General features: G+C 46.8%; 1 protein-coding gene across 3 annotated transcripts in view; it reads right to left on the minus strand.

Annotated features, from left to right (window-relative positions):
* Nucleotides 1-819: 819 nt before the first annotated feature.
* The window catches only part of LOC123597854 (BEN domain-containing protein 5), a 1446709-nt gene continuing 1434429 nt past the window's right edge, over nucleotides 820-13099 (minus strand). Inside the window, exon 13 of one of the 3 annotated variants that reach the window (XM_045477303.1) lies at nucleotides 820-975. In XM_045477303.1, coding sequence (XP_045333259.1) covers nucleotides 867-975 — 109 coding nt within the window. In that variant the 3' untranslated portion in view covers nucleotides 820-866. Of the gene's footprint in view, nucleotides 1020-10552; nucleotides 11921-13099 lie in introns of those variants that run through there. The other 2 variants (XM_045477305.1, XM_045477302.1) reach the window with 2 other exon arrangements.

Genomic DNA, 13099 nt, shown 5'->3' on the forward strand with positions numbered 1-13099 from the left:
GCTTATTAGGACACCTTTTACTGCATTTTCTCCCTTTTCTGTCTCAGTTTAAGCTTTTCCTTACTTCTGCTTCCAGGTATCACCTGGAAAGTACATGCTTGCTCTCAGTTGCTTGTCCTAGTCTCTGCTTTTGGAAGAACCCAAAACTAAGGTACATTGTACCTTTTACAATGGTAGACATTATGAATGAATAAATGAATGAATGAATGAATGATGATATTATAATGAGAGGGGAGGAGGACGCTGCTGGAGGTGAACAAATGACCACCAGCTGTTGATAAAGAAAGACCCTGTTACCCCACCATCCATTTACAATGACAGACCATAGCTTCCAAGTATATGTACCAGGGTGGTCGCTTGACTGACCACCTTAGAAATACTGAGCACACGAGTAATGTGAATGTGGCAAATAATAATAGCTATCCTTGAAGCCACACTTCCATTTGTTCACATCGTGTTATTTATTCTTCACAAACCTCCTGTGACCCAGGCATTAATTAATCCTATTTTGTAAGTAAAGAGACCGAAGTTCACAGAGGTGGCTCAAGGTCACATGGTGGCAGAGCTGATCTCAGCCGGATCTGTAAGACACCAGAGCCACACTCTTGTGCCCACCTCTTCACACAGGTCTATTACAACACCCAGGCTGGGTCCCAATACTCCAGTTGCTTGGCAAGCAATTTATAATGCACACCCTTGAAATCAGGGTGTGCCTTCTCACGGGGTCTAGGGCCGCCATAGCAGGTCTGTGCAGTGAAGTGTAGTAAATAATGCACAAGTCTGTTACTCACTGTTAACCAAGACTTAAGATAAAGCATTGCTTTATTTATTCTGTCAGGCAGCTCAAGCGTGCTCCAGGGTGTCTATTACCCGGTGATGTTAATTAGGTCCGCAGCACTGCACCTTCTGTATGCAAGGTTTGCCGTGTCACCCGCTGGTCTCATCTCTCCAGAGGTGTCTGGTTCAGCATCAGGTCTGAGGGCAGAGAGAATCTTTGGGAAGCCGGCATCACCACCATGCTGCTGAGCCAAGTATGAAAATTTACTACCTAGACATCCTGCCTATAGCATTAGTATCTAGCAACTTGATGTGTTTCCAAGGTCACTATGAGACCATCTTTCAGGGTAGGAGATTGGATTAGGAGGAGGAGTTCCTAGAATCCCCAAATGGCAAAACTCCTCAGTGATCGTCTACTTCAACAGGTTTGCCCATTTTATAGATGGGCAAACAGGCTTAGAGAGGGAGAGTGACTTTTCTAAAGGTGTGTAAATGCTAGGGGACTGGAATTAGATATTTTTTGCTTCCATTTCTGGCTCTATCTAATGCATCATTTCAAAGTCCCTTGCCCTCCTCCCCTCCTATTGTATGTAGAATGGCTGTATACAGAGGATGTTCACTACAGCCATTTCCCCTGAAGTTCCTGAATGTAATCCTGTGGATCAGGAAGAGCAATCAGTCCTTTTTTTTTTTTTTTTTTTTTAATGTAGGCTTCATGCCCATTGTGGAGCCCAACGTGGGGCTTGAACTCAAGACCTGAGCTCAAGACCTGGGCTGAGATCAAGAGTCAAACGCTTAACTGACTGAGCCACCCAGGCTCCCCAGAAATCATTCTTTCATTCCATTCCACAGGTAAGATTGAGGCTCGGAGGGCAAAGATGACGGCCGCTAACTCAGGCTTGAATCCAGGCTTCTGGGTTTCTAACAAACCACTTGGCCTGCCTAAGGGTGAATGAATGAATGAATGGACAAAAGAATGAAAGAATAAATGTTAAACTTTACTAAAGAATGAATTTAGGCATGCGTGATGAACGAGGCTTCATGCAGGAAAGTCCCCATCCTGCGTATTTGCATTTCAACAAAGTCAGAGTCTCCAGCCTCCTGGAGCTGCTCTATGGGCCAGAGCAATGAAGTATTTATTTCACAGCTGTGTACCTCCATTCGGACCACCACTCAGTATTCAGCTCTGCTTAGAGCAGACCCTGAGTGAGTGCTTCTAAAATGGAACAGAAACGAGCGTGCTGGAGCCACAGCATTCAGCAGTCCGGGAGAAATTTGGAGAGGTGCCGGGAGGGGGGAGTTAAGGGAGCAGCCTCTTCCTTCCTAACACCACACCACACCAGCGTTGTTTTGTTTTGTTTACCTTTAATCAAGGCTGGCCTGAAGAAGGAGAAAGAGAGAAACAGGAACACCAAGGCTGAGATACAGGGAAGAGATCTAAACATGAGCTCACCCCCTGACAGGGTCAGGCAAAGGGATCTTGGCGAGCTTCCCATCCCAGGGACTGGCCTGGCTGGGATCCACATCAGCCTTCCCTGCGACTGGGAAGGAAAGGTGGCCTTGACATCCTGCTGGGCACAGTCCCAGGGAGGCTGGGCATAGGCGGTGACCCATTAATATGAATGAAATGTTGAGAGATTAGATAGAATTTCAAACAGAAACTTAACCTAGGACCTCTGAGTAGGAGTTGATGTAAAAATGTGCTTAGAATCTGCAATGATATGTCACTTATATTCAGTAAAGCACGCATAAACATTCACAACTATGAAAAACCATGCATTTTCATACCCAAACATTAAAAAGTTATAAAAGCCTTACACACAATGTAAATATATAAGTACTCTCTCTCTCTCTCTCTCAAATCCTACATAATTGATTTCTCTCTTTCACCTCTCCCAGCCTCTCCCCATCCCTCTTTCTTTTTCTCTTTCTCATGGACGCCCTTAGCCTTAAAGTCCGACAGTTTCCTGTATGGGCCTGTAAGCTAGGTTTGTTCCACTCTGCCCAGAGGTGTCAGGGCTTGCCCTTATTTACGAGCTTCTAGAGGAAGGGAGAAGGGGTGGGCATCAGCCTTACAGAAATGTTCTGCTCAGAGAAGCCACCCCCAGCTTCATTCCCAGCAGCAGCAGCAGCAGCAGCATACTGCAAACTCTCAGGGAAGGGTTACTCTCTGCCTGGCCTTGTGCTTGGCCTTGGGACCTGAGCAACGAGTGAGACCCCAAGAACAATGCAAAGTTGAGCTGGGAAGATAGAGCTGATACACAAGAAAAGTGAAATACAAAGCTATTACTAAGTGCCAGATGAGATGTTTAGACAATAGTTCTCTAGCAGCTCAGAGGAAGAGTTATCTATGAGGGTTGGAAGATCAGGGAAGACTTCCTGGAGGAGGAGTCTTGAAGGATAGGTAGGCATCAGGGCTGCAGAGGAATGGGAAACGACTGGTAAACATAACGTGTTTGGTATATTTTGTTGGATGAATGAAAGGCAGGATGACCCAGGTCAAAGGCAAGGCATAGACCAAGAGGGAAACTTTATAAGATGTTAGTTCTTAGAAGGGGAGAAAATAGTAGGAAATATTTTTTCACAATACTGTACTTTCCCATTCTTCCTGTCCGGATCCTCACAATACCCAAGGGTAGGTTGATTGAGGACTATGCTCCCATATCAAAGAATATGAAACTGAAACCAGTCGAAGCTCCGGGATAACTCAAGACAGGGCAAGACGTTTATGTAAAGTCACACGGCCAGACAGTATCAGAGCTGGGAGCAGAACCGGTTTCCTAATGGCTGTGTCTTTAAAGCCTTCTGACTTTACAGTTTGATTTCTGGGGGTGGGGAGTAGGTTGGGATGGAGGGAGAGGAAGTCTTTGGGATATTTAGAAGGACAAATGCTTGTCGCTGGTGACCAGTCCCTGCTTTTTAATGCAGGAATAGGGTCAGGGGTGTGCTAACAGAGGGGCTAGGCCTCCTCTCTACTACCCCAGGCCGACATCTCTCCTGCCATTACAAGTCCAAGGGTAGCTCCCTCTCTGCCTGTTAAGACATTTCGGCAGTTGTTCAAACGAAGAGCCTCCGGCCTGGAGGACACGCAGGGACATCCAGCTATGGAGGAGAATGCTAGAGCTGGGCTCAGAGGAATAGGCAAAAGGAGGCCAGACGGGAACAAACACGAGCCAGTGAGCTCCCGGAGGCTTTTTATAAACCAACACTTTACGTAATTAAATATCCATTGTCTTGTCAGTCTTGGGACAGCACACAAAAAGGTGGAGGGAAAATGGAAAGAACAGAAGCCCCGGAGGCTGGTGACATCCAGGCGCTGCCACTTCGGCCAGATTCCTTCACCTCCTGAGCTTCTCCTGGGAGTTGTTGTGAGACCGCGGAAGACAAAGCAACCGTGCAGGGCCTGGGACTGAGCAGGTGCTCGGTAAGGGCAGAGCAGCGGCAGCAGAGACAGTAGCCCTCGCCGTAGATCGGCCACGGCAGTACCTGCAGTGGTGGTGGGAGTAGTAGTCACAGTCGTCATCACAGTAGTAGTTATCGTAGTAGTAGTAGGTGAACAAGAATAGCAGTTGCAGTAGTAGGAGCAGCAGCACCAATAGTAGCAGGAGCAGCAGCAGCAGCGGTGGTGGTGGTGGTAGTAGTGGTAGTAGTGGTAGTAGTAGTAGTACTAGTGGTAGTAGCAGTAGTAGTAGATGGTGGTAGTAGCAGTAGCAGCAGCAGCAGTAGCGGTGTGGTGGTGGTGGTGGCGGTGGTGGTGGTAGTGTTGGTGGTAGTAGTAGATGATGGTAGTAGTAGATGGTTGTAGCAGCAGCAGTAGTGGTGTGGTGGTGGTGGTGGTAGTGGTGGTGGTAGTAGTAGTAGCAGTAGTAGTAGATGGTGGTAGTAGTAGATGGTGGTAGTAGCAGCAGTACTGGTGGTGGTGGTTGTAGCAGTAGCAGTAGTAGCTGGTGTTAGTAGTAGTAGCAGCAGCGGCAGTAGTGGTGGTGGTAGTAGTAGTTGTAGCAGCAGTAGTACTAGTGGTAGTAGCAGTAGTAGTAGTGGATGGTGGTAGTAGCAGTAGCAGCAGCAGCAGTAGCGGTGTGGTGGTGGTGGTGGTAGTAGTAGCAGCAGCAGTAGTAGATGGTGGTAGTAGTAGATGGTGGTAGTAGTGACAGCAGTAGCAGCAGCAACAATAGTTGTCTTTGTTGCTGTAAGAAAAAATGGTCCAATTGCCTTGAGCTCTGAACAAGAATCTGGCCATCAAGAAAGGACTAGAGACGAAGTAAATCTATTTCCTCCATCTTCCCCCAGTGAGTATGGCCTTGAAGACTGTCCAGGACTCCAGGTCCAAAGCACTTACTCCACCACACCACGCCGCCCTTCGTGCTGAGTTGGAACTCTGTCCCACAGGTAAAGGGAGCCATGGAGGAAGTCTGAGCAGCGGAACGTCTCCAAGAGCTCAGTGCTTTGGGAAGAGGAGTCTGGAGTCAGGATCCAGTTATGAGGAGACGCTCAGGATGGTGTTTGGGATTTGAGACTCGTTCTCTCTTTTATTCTGCTACACTCATGCTGAGTGCCTCTGATGTGTCTGGAACTGTGGTAGGCGCTACAAGGGGTACAGAGATGAGAAAAACCCAATCTCTGCTCTCCAAGAAATGAAACGATACTGGGGGAGAGGACAGTCGTGGTAGTGGAATAACTGATAAATAGAGACATAAGTGCTGGGGACACAAGGAAAGGAGGGACTTAATTCCAGCTGAGGGGACTGGGGTGGATGCCACGGAGCTGGGATATCCGAGCTAAGTCTTGAATGACGAGAAGAATTTTCTTTAGTTAAGAAGAGTAGCAATGGTGGATGGATCTGAGAGACACTGAACAGACTGAACCATCAGGATGTGGCAGCTGATCAGAAGGGAGGTTGAAAGGCACAAAATTAGGATGACATCCAGGTTCCTTAGACAATTGATCTGAAAGAGGTGCCACAAACGTGGGGTCACATTTTATAGAGATCCTGTAAGCACCTCTGGAGAGAGAGTGAGGAAGTTAGCAGGACAGCATGGGGAGGCAGGATGGGGAAAGAGGGGCTGTTACAGCAATTCAGGTAGGACATGAGGGCGGGAGTGAACGGGAGGGAGTGAGTGGGAAGGCAAGGGGAGTGGAAGGAAGATGCACAGCAAGCCTGTCGGAAGTGTTTCTCCATTTTAATGATGAGGAAAGTAAACTGCTTTAAATGACTCACAAGGCAAAAATTGCAAGTGGTGGAGCTGAGGTTAAATCTCAAGTCTAGGGACTCCAGAGTCACTCCCTTACACCGCTTGCAGGCAGACATATCACAGAGGCAGAAGCAGCGGGCTTTGGGGCCTGGCTGGCTGCGCGGGGAGAGGAAACGAAGGGAGTTGAGCCAATGGCAAGGCTCTGGCTGGGGCGACTAGGTGGGAGAAGACATTAACCCAGACAGACGATGCCAGGGAGAGAGAAGCAGATTTGGATTTAAGATTGACATAAGGTCAGCCAAAAATAGATCCCAGGTCTTTGGGGACAAGCAAATTCTGAGCATCAAGGAGCTAGAAGAGGCGTCACAAGGATAACTTTCTGAACTGGCCAGGCTTAGCGCTGAGGTTTGGCATTGAACCAAAGGACAGTGGGGTGTGGCAGAGGCGGGCTGCTGCCTTGGGCCTGTCCTACTTATTTCCCAGCTGTGGACCACAGTCAGGGGACTTTACTGCACTGATCTGTTTCTTCATCTGCAAGATGGGGAGTAAGCCCTGTGCTTACCGCAAGTGCCAGGAGCTGGGTGACAGCGGGAAGAGCTAACAGAGGGGAGAATGCTCAGGGAGGTCTGAGTTGCAGCCAGCACAGCACATCGGTGTGAACTTCAGAGACCATCCCTGAGAAGGTGCGTGCAAATCACAGACAACACAGAAAGGGCCTCTAATAAATCCTGCTAAAAATCTTTTGTTATTTTAATAAAACAAGGTATCTCGCAGAACCTATACTCCTTTCTCTTTTTAGTTTTGACGGTCCTGCCTCAATTCAGGTTTGGGACCGTTGTGCCCAACACTATCTTCCCCTCTTTTCAGAGCCCCAACTTACAAAGCCTCTCTCCTCTTCCTCACGGGTTCAGGGCCCTTGCCACTACCCCACTCCCAACATTTGTTCATTCCACACTCAGTGAGCACAGCCCTTGGTGCATGATCTCTGTTAATGCTGAAGCCACGATGATGAATAAAACCTAGGTCCCTGGCCTGACGCTGATCCCTCAGCGTGACTGTCACTTTTCTGGACACTTCTCTCACCCCTGTCCTCTACTCAGGAAGAATTTTTACCCCTGTCTGTATGTCAGTGGAGCATAAACAGAATTTTTGGCTCCAAGAAAAGGGGTTTTCAACCTTAGCAAGCAAGTAAGGGGCAAATAGGGATGGAGGTGTTTTGGGGAAAGAGTTCTACTCTATGCCAGGTATTTTATAGATGTTATTATAGTTTTTAGACAACTTTCACTGAGGTATAATTGATATATAAAAACTGCACAAATTTAATGTATACTATGTGACGAGTTTGCACATATGCAAGCATCTGTGATACCAGCTCCAATCAAGGTAATGGACATGTCTGTTGCCTTTAAAAGTTTCCTTGTGCCTCTTTTTTGTTGTTTTTTGTTTTTGTTGTTGTTGTTACTGTTGCTATAAGAACTTAACATGAGCTCTACTGTCTTAACAAATGTCTAGGTGCACAATACAGTATTAACTACAGACATTCTGTTGTACATAGATTTCATTACATTAATCCTCACAATAACTAGGGGGGTTAGATTATCCTTCCCAGGGCTTAAAGAGGTTAAATTCTTTTCCCAAAGCCATACAGCTAGTTAATAGAAGAGCTGGGATTCACATTTGGTTTATCTGAGTTTTTAAACCCAGGCTGCTCTTATGACATTATAACGTCTCCCTTCTTCTGTCTGCTCTGGTGCCCCTCTGGCTAAGCTGAGCCATGAGGAAAGGATCTCTACTCTTGGTGCCCTTAAAATGCTCAGGAGGCAGGACTCAGTGGAAGAATTCTGAACAACAATTGGGGGACACTGTAGGGTCAGCTCACACACTCCAGAAGAAAGGAGATTATCTGCATGGGGTTAGTAACCCAGAGGGTGCCTGGATGGGTCCTGCAATGACTACCTAGCTGAGCTTCCAGAAGCCCTGGGAGATATAGAAGTCTCTGCATGTCAAGTGATAAATGGGCCACTTGCCCAAACCCTACCTTGTTGGGTGTGCTTAGCATGAACTCAGGCAGGTGTGTGGGAGTGAGAGACAGGAAGAAGACAAGGTTTCAGCAACAGGTGCTAAAAAGTCCTAAAATTCTTACTCACACACCCGACCTAGAAACTTACGTATTTCCTGCCTCTCTCCCCATTCCCTGCTACATCTAAGTGATGCCATTGGTCACTTGTTATTCTGCTTCCACCTGTTCTCCTGTTTTGACCTGATTTTCCCTAGAGACCAATGGAGAGGGCCCAGTATAGAGCAGTAGAAAGGGAGCTGGTTTTGAATCCAGATTTTCACTAGCCAAGATGAATGGCAACAAAGGATTTTACTTTTAGGAGCCTCAATTTTCTCACCTGGGCAAAGTGAAAAAATGATACCTCAAGGGACCGTTGGGAAAATTAAATAAGACAATGGATGCAAAGGCATCTAGCACAATGCGTGGCACACAGCAAATGCCCAATAAATACTCGGCAGGTGTATGAATTGAGGCTCAATGAATGTTAATCACTCCAGACTTCCATGGTTGGCATTACTCTTACTACTTAGGAAAATGAGCCAGAGTCCTCTTACGTAGGTCTTAGGTATGTCATTTATCATTGGAAAGGACTCAAGCTCATCCCGTGCCCCTGCCCCAAAGGCAACCGGGAAATCTGTGAGCTAAACGTCCCCTCCTGCCGCGGGCATTGTCACCAGAGGCAGGTGACTCAGCATCTGCTGTGAGCTTCTGCACAATGAATCTGGGTGGCCTCTGGCTTGCCTACCATAGCTTTTGACAATAAATAGACCTTTAGTCCTGTCTCTGAGCCTCTGGTCTAGAGGAGAACAAAGTTGGCAGTGTTCATGGAAAAATGTGTGAGGGCCAGGTAGAAGACCAGTATGTCTCTCCCTCTCCACCCTTCCTTTTGGCAGAGATATCTCACTTTCCTCAGAACACTGGGTCGGTAGCCTTTTCTACCCACTTGTGTCTGGATGCAGAGATGAGGGTGAGCAGGCAAGAAGAGAGGCTGGAGCGCCCCCTGCTGGGGGCTGGGGCAGCTAGTAGCTTCTGGCTGGTTCACCTGCCAGATGGCTGCTGTCTTCTGTCTATCTCCTTGCTGAAAACCTTCCTGTGTAACGTGAGACCATAGGTATAACTTGGTCCAAGAAAGCTGGGGAGTTGCTAAACAGGCCAAGGCCACAGGGAGGTCCACTGGCAACCCCTGGTCTCTTGGATAGCCCTTTCCTTTCTGATCCACCAATGGAAAGAAGCAGTAATCCTATTGCAAACATATCCTACAGTCTGCCTCATAGCTATGAGTTTTTCCCTCTTAAGGAATTATAAATGTTAGCAGGGTACATATGCTGTAATTCAGAGACATTTAATATCATTTGTTTAGCATTAGATGATACTTTTTATACTGTAAACTCCATTCTTTGACATCAAGAATGTAACCACCTGCCTCGTGCCATTCCCCTCCAGAGTTATAGACCAGGAGATGATGTCACAGAGCATCCAGCATCCTCCCAGGGAAGGAGCCCTTTCCATTTCTTCCATGAAAGATGTTCATTAAGACTGTTTGCACACATCTGATAACGGCAAGCTTGCTGTCTCCCTACAAAGCCCATCCATTGGCCAGAAACTATTCGCTAGAAAGTTTCCCTCATATTTTGAGCTGACATCTGTCTTATTGAGACTACCTCCCTGGATTTGGTTCCTACCTTTGGCAACACAGAACAGGTTTGTTTCTTTTGGACAAAAAGAACGTCCAAGATGTTCTTTCCGCTTTTTAGACATTGTGATCTCACTTTCCTACTTCCGCTCCCTCTTATTTTTCATCTCAGGGATAAACAGCTCATCTCCTCATCTGTTTTCAATGGGAAATTATTTGCAGACACCTCACCATCTTGGTCATATCCCAAATAATACAGCTGTCTCTTATTGACCACCCTTGCTGACACTTCCCAGCCCTCAGTTTGTTAAACCTACGTAACAACTGTAATAAGGCAGGTCTCACTGTTACCGTCTTACAGGTGAGGAAACTAAGATTCAGACAGATAAAATAGCTTGCCCAAGATCACACAGACGTTAAAAGACAGAAACAGGGTTTGGATGCAGAGTTAGATCCCAGAGTTTTAACCCGCCAGCATGCCTGGGGTTGTGAGGCCTGTGATCCAATTAATGAACGCAGTTTTTAAAAAGTGGGGGGCCTAAATATGGCCACAACATTATGGAAACAGTCTGACCAGGAAAAATAGATCTGGACTGTCACCATGCCTATTTTCTGCAGCCTGCCTCTGTTCATGCTGTCTCCAGAGACGCTATCATTTCTGAAAGACCTGCCATGCTCTTGGCTCACATTGAGCTGGTTGCACTCAGCTAAACTCCCCAGGACTCTGACACAGGAACTGCTGGAAAGTCAAGTCTTGACTGTTCATCCTCATCCTGATGACAGAGACCCTGACAGCAAAGTGCAAGTTACACCAGATTGGGTTGGCTGGCTGGTTCTTGCGGGAGTGGAAGACCTAAAGGGAAGGGCGCCAAGAACGTTCAGAGCAACAGAAGAGCTGCATAAACCACTTTATTTGTGTCCCTCTGGATAATAAGAACCCAGAGGAGAAGCTGTATATACAACACAACATTTGTAGCCAACTAACATGTGGTTCTTTGTTATCATTTCTGAAAACCAATAAGCAAAGAGAGAATAAGCTTTGCTTTCCATTTTTGCAACAAACTTTAAAACTCTCCAACCCAAAGCAAAAGAATGCTTAACTGGAGCTTTGTGCTAAAGGCCCTATCTCCCTTGAGCCTCCCTTCCTCTCCCTATCTCCAAATCCTCATTTCCGGGAGGTCATTTTAATTAGCAGGCTGTCATGGTGACTCAGCCTGCTGCTTCACAGACAGGAAGGGAGCAGACTCCCCTGGACCCATTCATCATACAAAGGCACTTTACTCTTTAGAAAAATGCACAAGATTTAGCTTTCCCACCTTGGGAATTGCTACTGCTGCTGATTTATTTTATCATCCCCTTGCCTTGGCGGGGGCGGGGGGGGGAGGCATTCTCTTGCCTTCTACATCTCCTTTACCTGGCGACCAGCCTCCCCCCATCGCAGAGTATCCATGCCCACGTCTTCAGTGGCCAGGTGTGACACTGGAATCTGGCGATGTGAACCATGATAGACCTTTTGGAAGCAGTGACCAATACTTTTTGTCTTTGGAGCTAAGGTTTCAGTTAAGCTCCCCAGGTCACTGGGAGATGCATGCAGCTGATAGGCACAGTGACAATATGCCCCAGACTGCTGCGATTTCAAAAATTCTGTCCCATCGTTCCCAGCAGTACATTCGTCTTTGGGTTGTATGTGTTGTTGATGGTGTTTTGGATCAGTGAGCACGGACAGTGCACTTCTAAAACTGTAAACAACCGTCACCTAGTCCCAAAGTAGCTCTACAACTTTAAAAGGTAAAGGGGCTTCAAAAGCACTGACCTGAGATGTGACAAACCTCTCAAAAGGGGTGTGTAGCTTTTCCTCTTCCTGTGAGGATCTCTGTGTTGTGGAAAATAGCATCTGTATTTGAGTGGTTTGAGCCTCCTGTTTTGTTCCTGAACCTTATGCTGAAGTCCCACAATTGATTTTCCATTGGTAAAAGGGAAAACTGATGATGAAATTTCTCATATTTTCCTTCCCTTTCCCTAGCTTATTCATTATCACACACCCCTTATTTTGGAAACTAGAGAAGGGTGATTAATTTCATGCCCCAGCAGAAAATGCATGCTCCCGCCTCCACAAGACCTCCCTGGACTCCATGTCCTTAAAAAGAGTTTGAAGGGTCTTTGTGGTTCACTGAGCTCTTCTTGTCCCCTTTGCCGTTGGGGTGGTTCCTGGCTGGGCCCCGCGTGAGTGGGTACTTGTAGGGAGGGGGCTTTTCTTTCCTGCAAAGAGGAGATAACAGAAAGAGAGAAGAAAGACAGCACATACATACACCAGATTGAAATCTTTTCTGTGCGTGTCTATCTCCCCCACTGAATTTTCACTTCCTGGGAGCAGTGGCTTGTCTTCCTCTTTTCTGTGTCCCAGAAACCCAACCCAGGGTCTGGTTCAAAGCAGGCATCAAAACTCAACAAAGGACTGCTAGATGGATGGATGCATACTTGAGTCTCAGGACCGAGCACCCAACACAATGCCCTTAACACTACTCTTCAGTCCCTGCCTTCTCTCTGTTAGGCTCACCTGCTAGACTATGAGCTCCTTTGCAGACAGGGACCAAGTTTTATCCATTTTTGCATTTTCCCTCATATAGGACCTTGTTTGTTATGTTGTTGGCTGATGAGCTGATGTGGCATTCATTCATGTATTGGACTAAGATTTGTTTGCAGTGGAAAGGGTAGGCTTTAGAGCCAGGAAGAACTCACCAGAGTTCCCAGGTCGGCTATGTATGAGAGGTGTTATCTTGGGAAAGTTATTTAACCTCAATGGGCTTTATTTGTAAAATGGGGATATAATATTGCAATCTTGCAGGGCTGTTGTGAGGTGAAATGATATGAGCAAATGTACCTACAGCAGTCTCTCTTTGCCTGCTGTAATTTACAAAGTCATGGTGCTGGATATTAGGTATGGTCTCATGGCCTCTGGAGACGACAAAGATGAGTCAGACATTGATGTTGTCATCAAGTTGCTTACAATTTAGTAAAGGAGACAGTTGCACAAAATACACAAAATAATAAGAGTTACAAAGCACGAAAAGAAAGTGGTGAACGCCATATATACGGAATCTCTCTTGGGCTGTTTGAGTTAGGACTGAAGAAGCAACTTTCTGGAGCCCCTCACACTCTGACCTTGGGGTATCCATTTTCCTTCATTGTTGAGGAGTCATGAATAAGGTAAAAATGTAAAAGGTGGCAGTACACAAAAGGGACACCTTGCCCCAACATCTCTCCCCGACCAGGAGGCCTCGCTGTTGGAAATTCCACTCACTGCAGGACCCAGCTAACCTGCCAAAGCTGTCCAGCATGGACGAGATACTCCTAGGCCTCAGGACCCATTTACAACCCAGAGCACACGCTTGTAATGTTGTTTACAGGCAATGTGCTCTTGAAGTCCCCTCCCTTCTC

This window comes from Leopardus geoffroyi, chromosome C1 (assembly GCF_018350155.1).
Source record: "Leopardus geoffroyi isolate Oge1 chromosome C1, O.geoffroyi_Oge1_pat1.0, whole genome shotgun sequence".
NCBI classification, from domain to species: Eukaryota; Metazoa; Chordata; class Mammalia; order Carnivora; family Felidae; genus Leopardus; species Leopardus geoffroyi.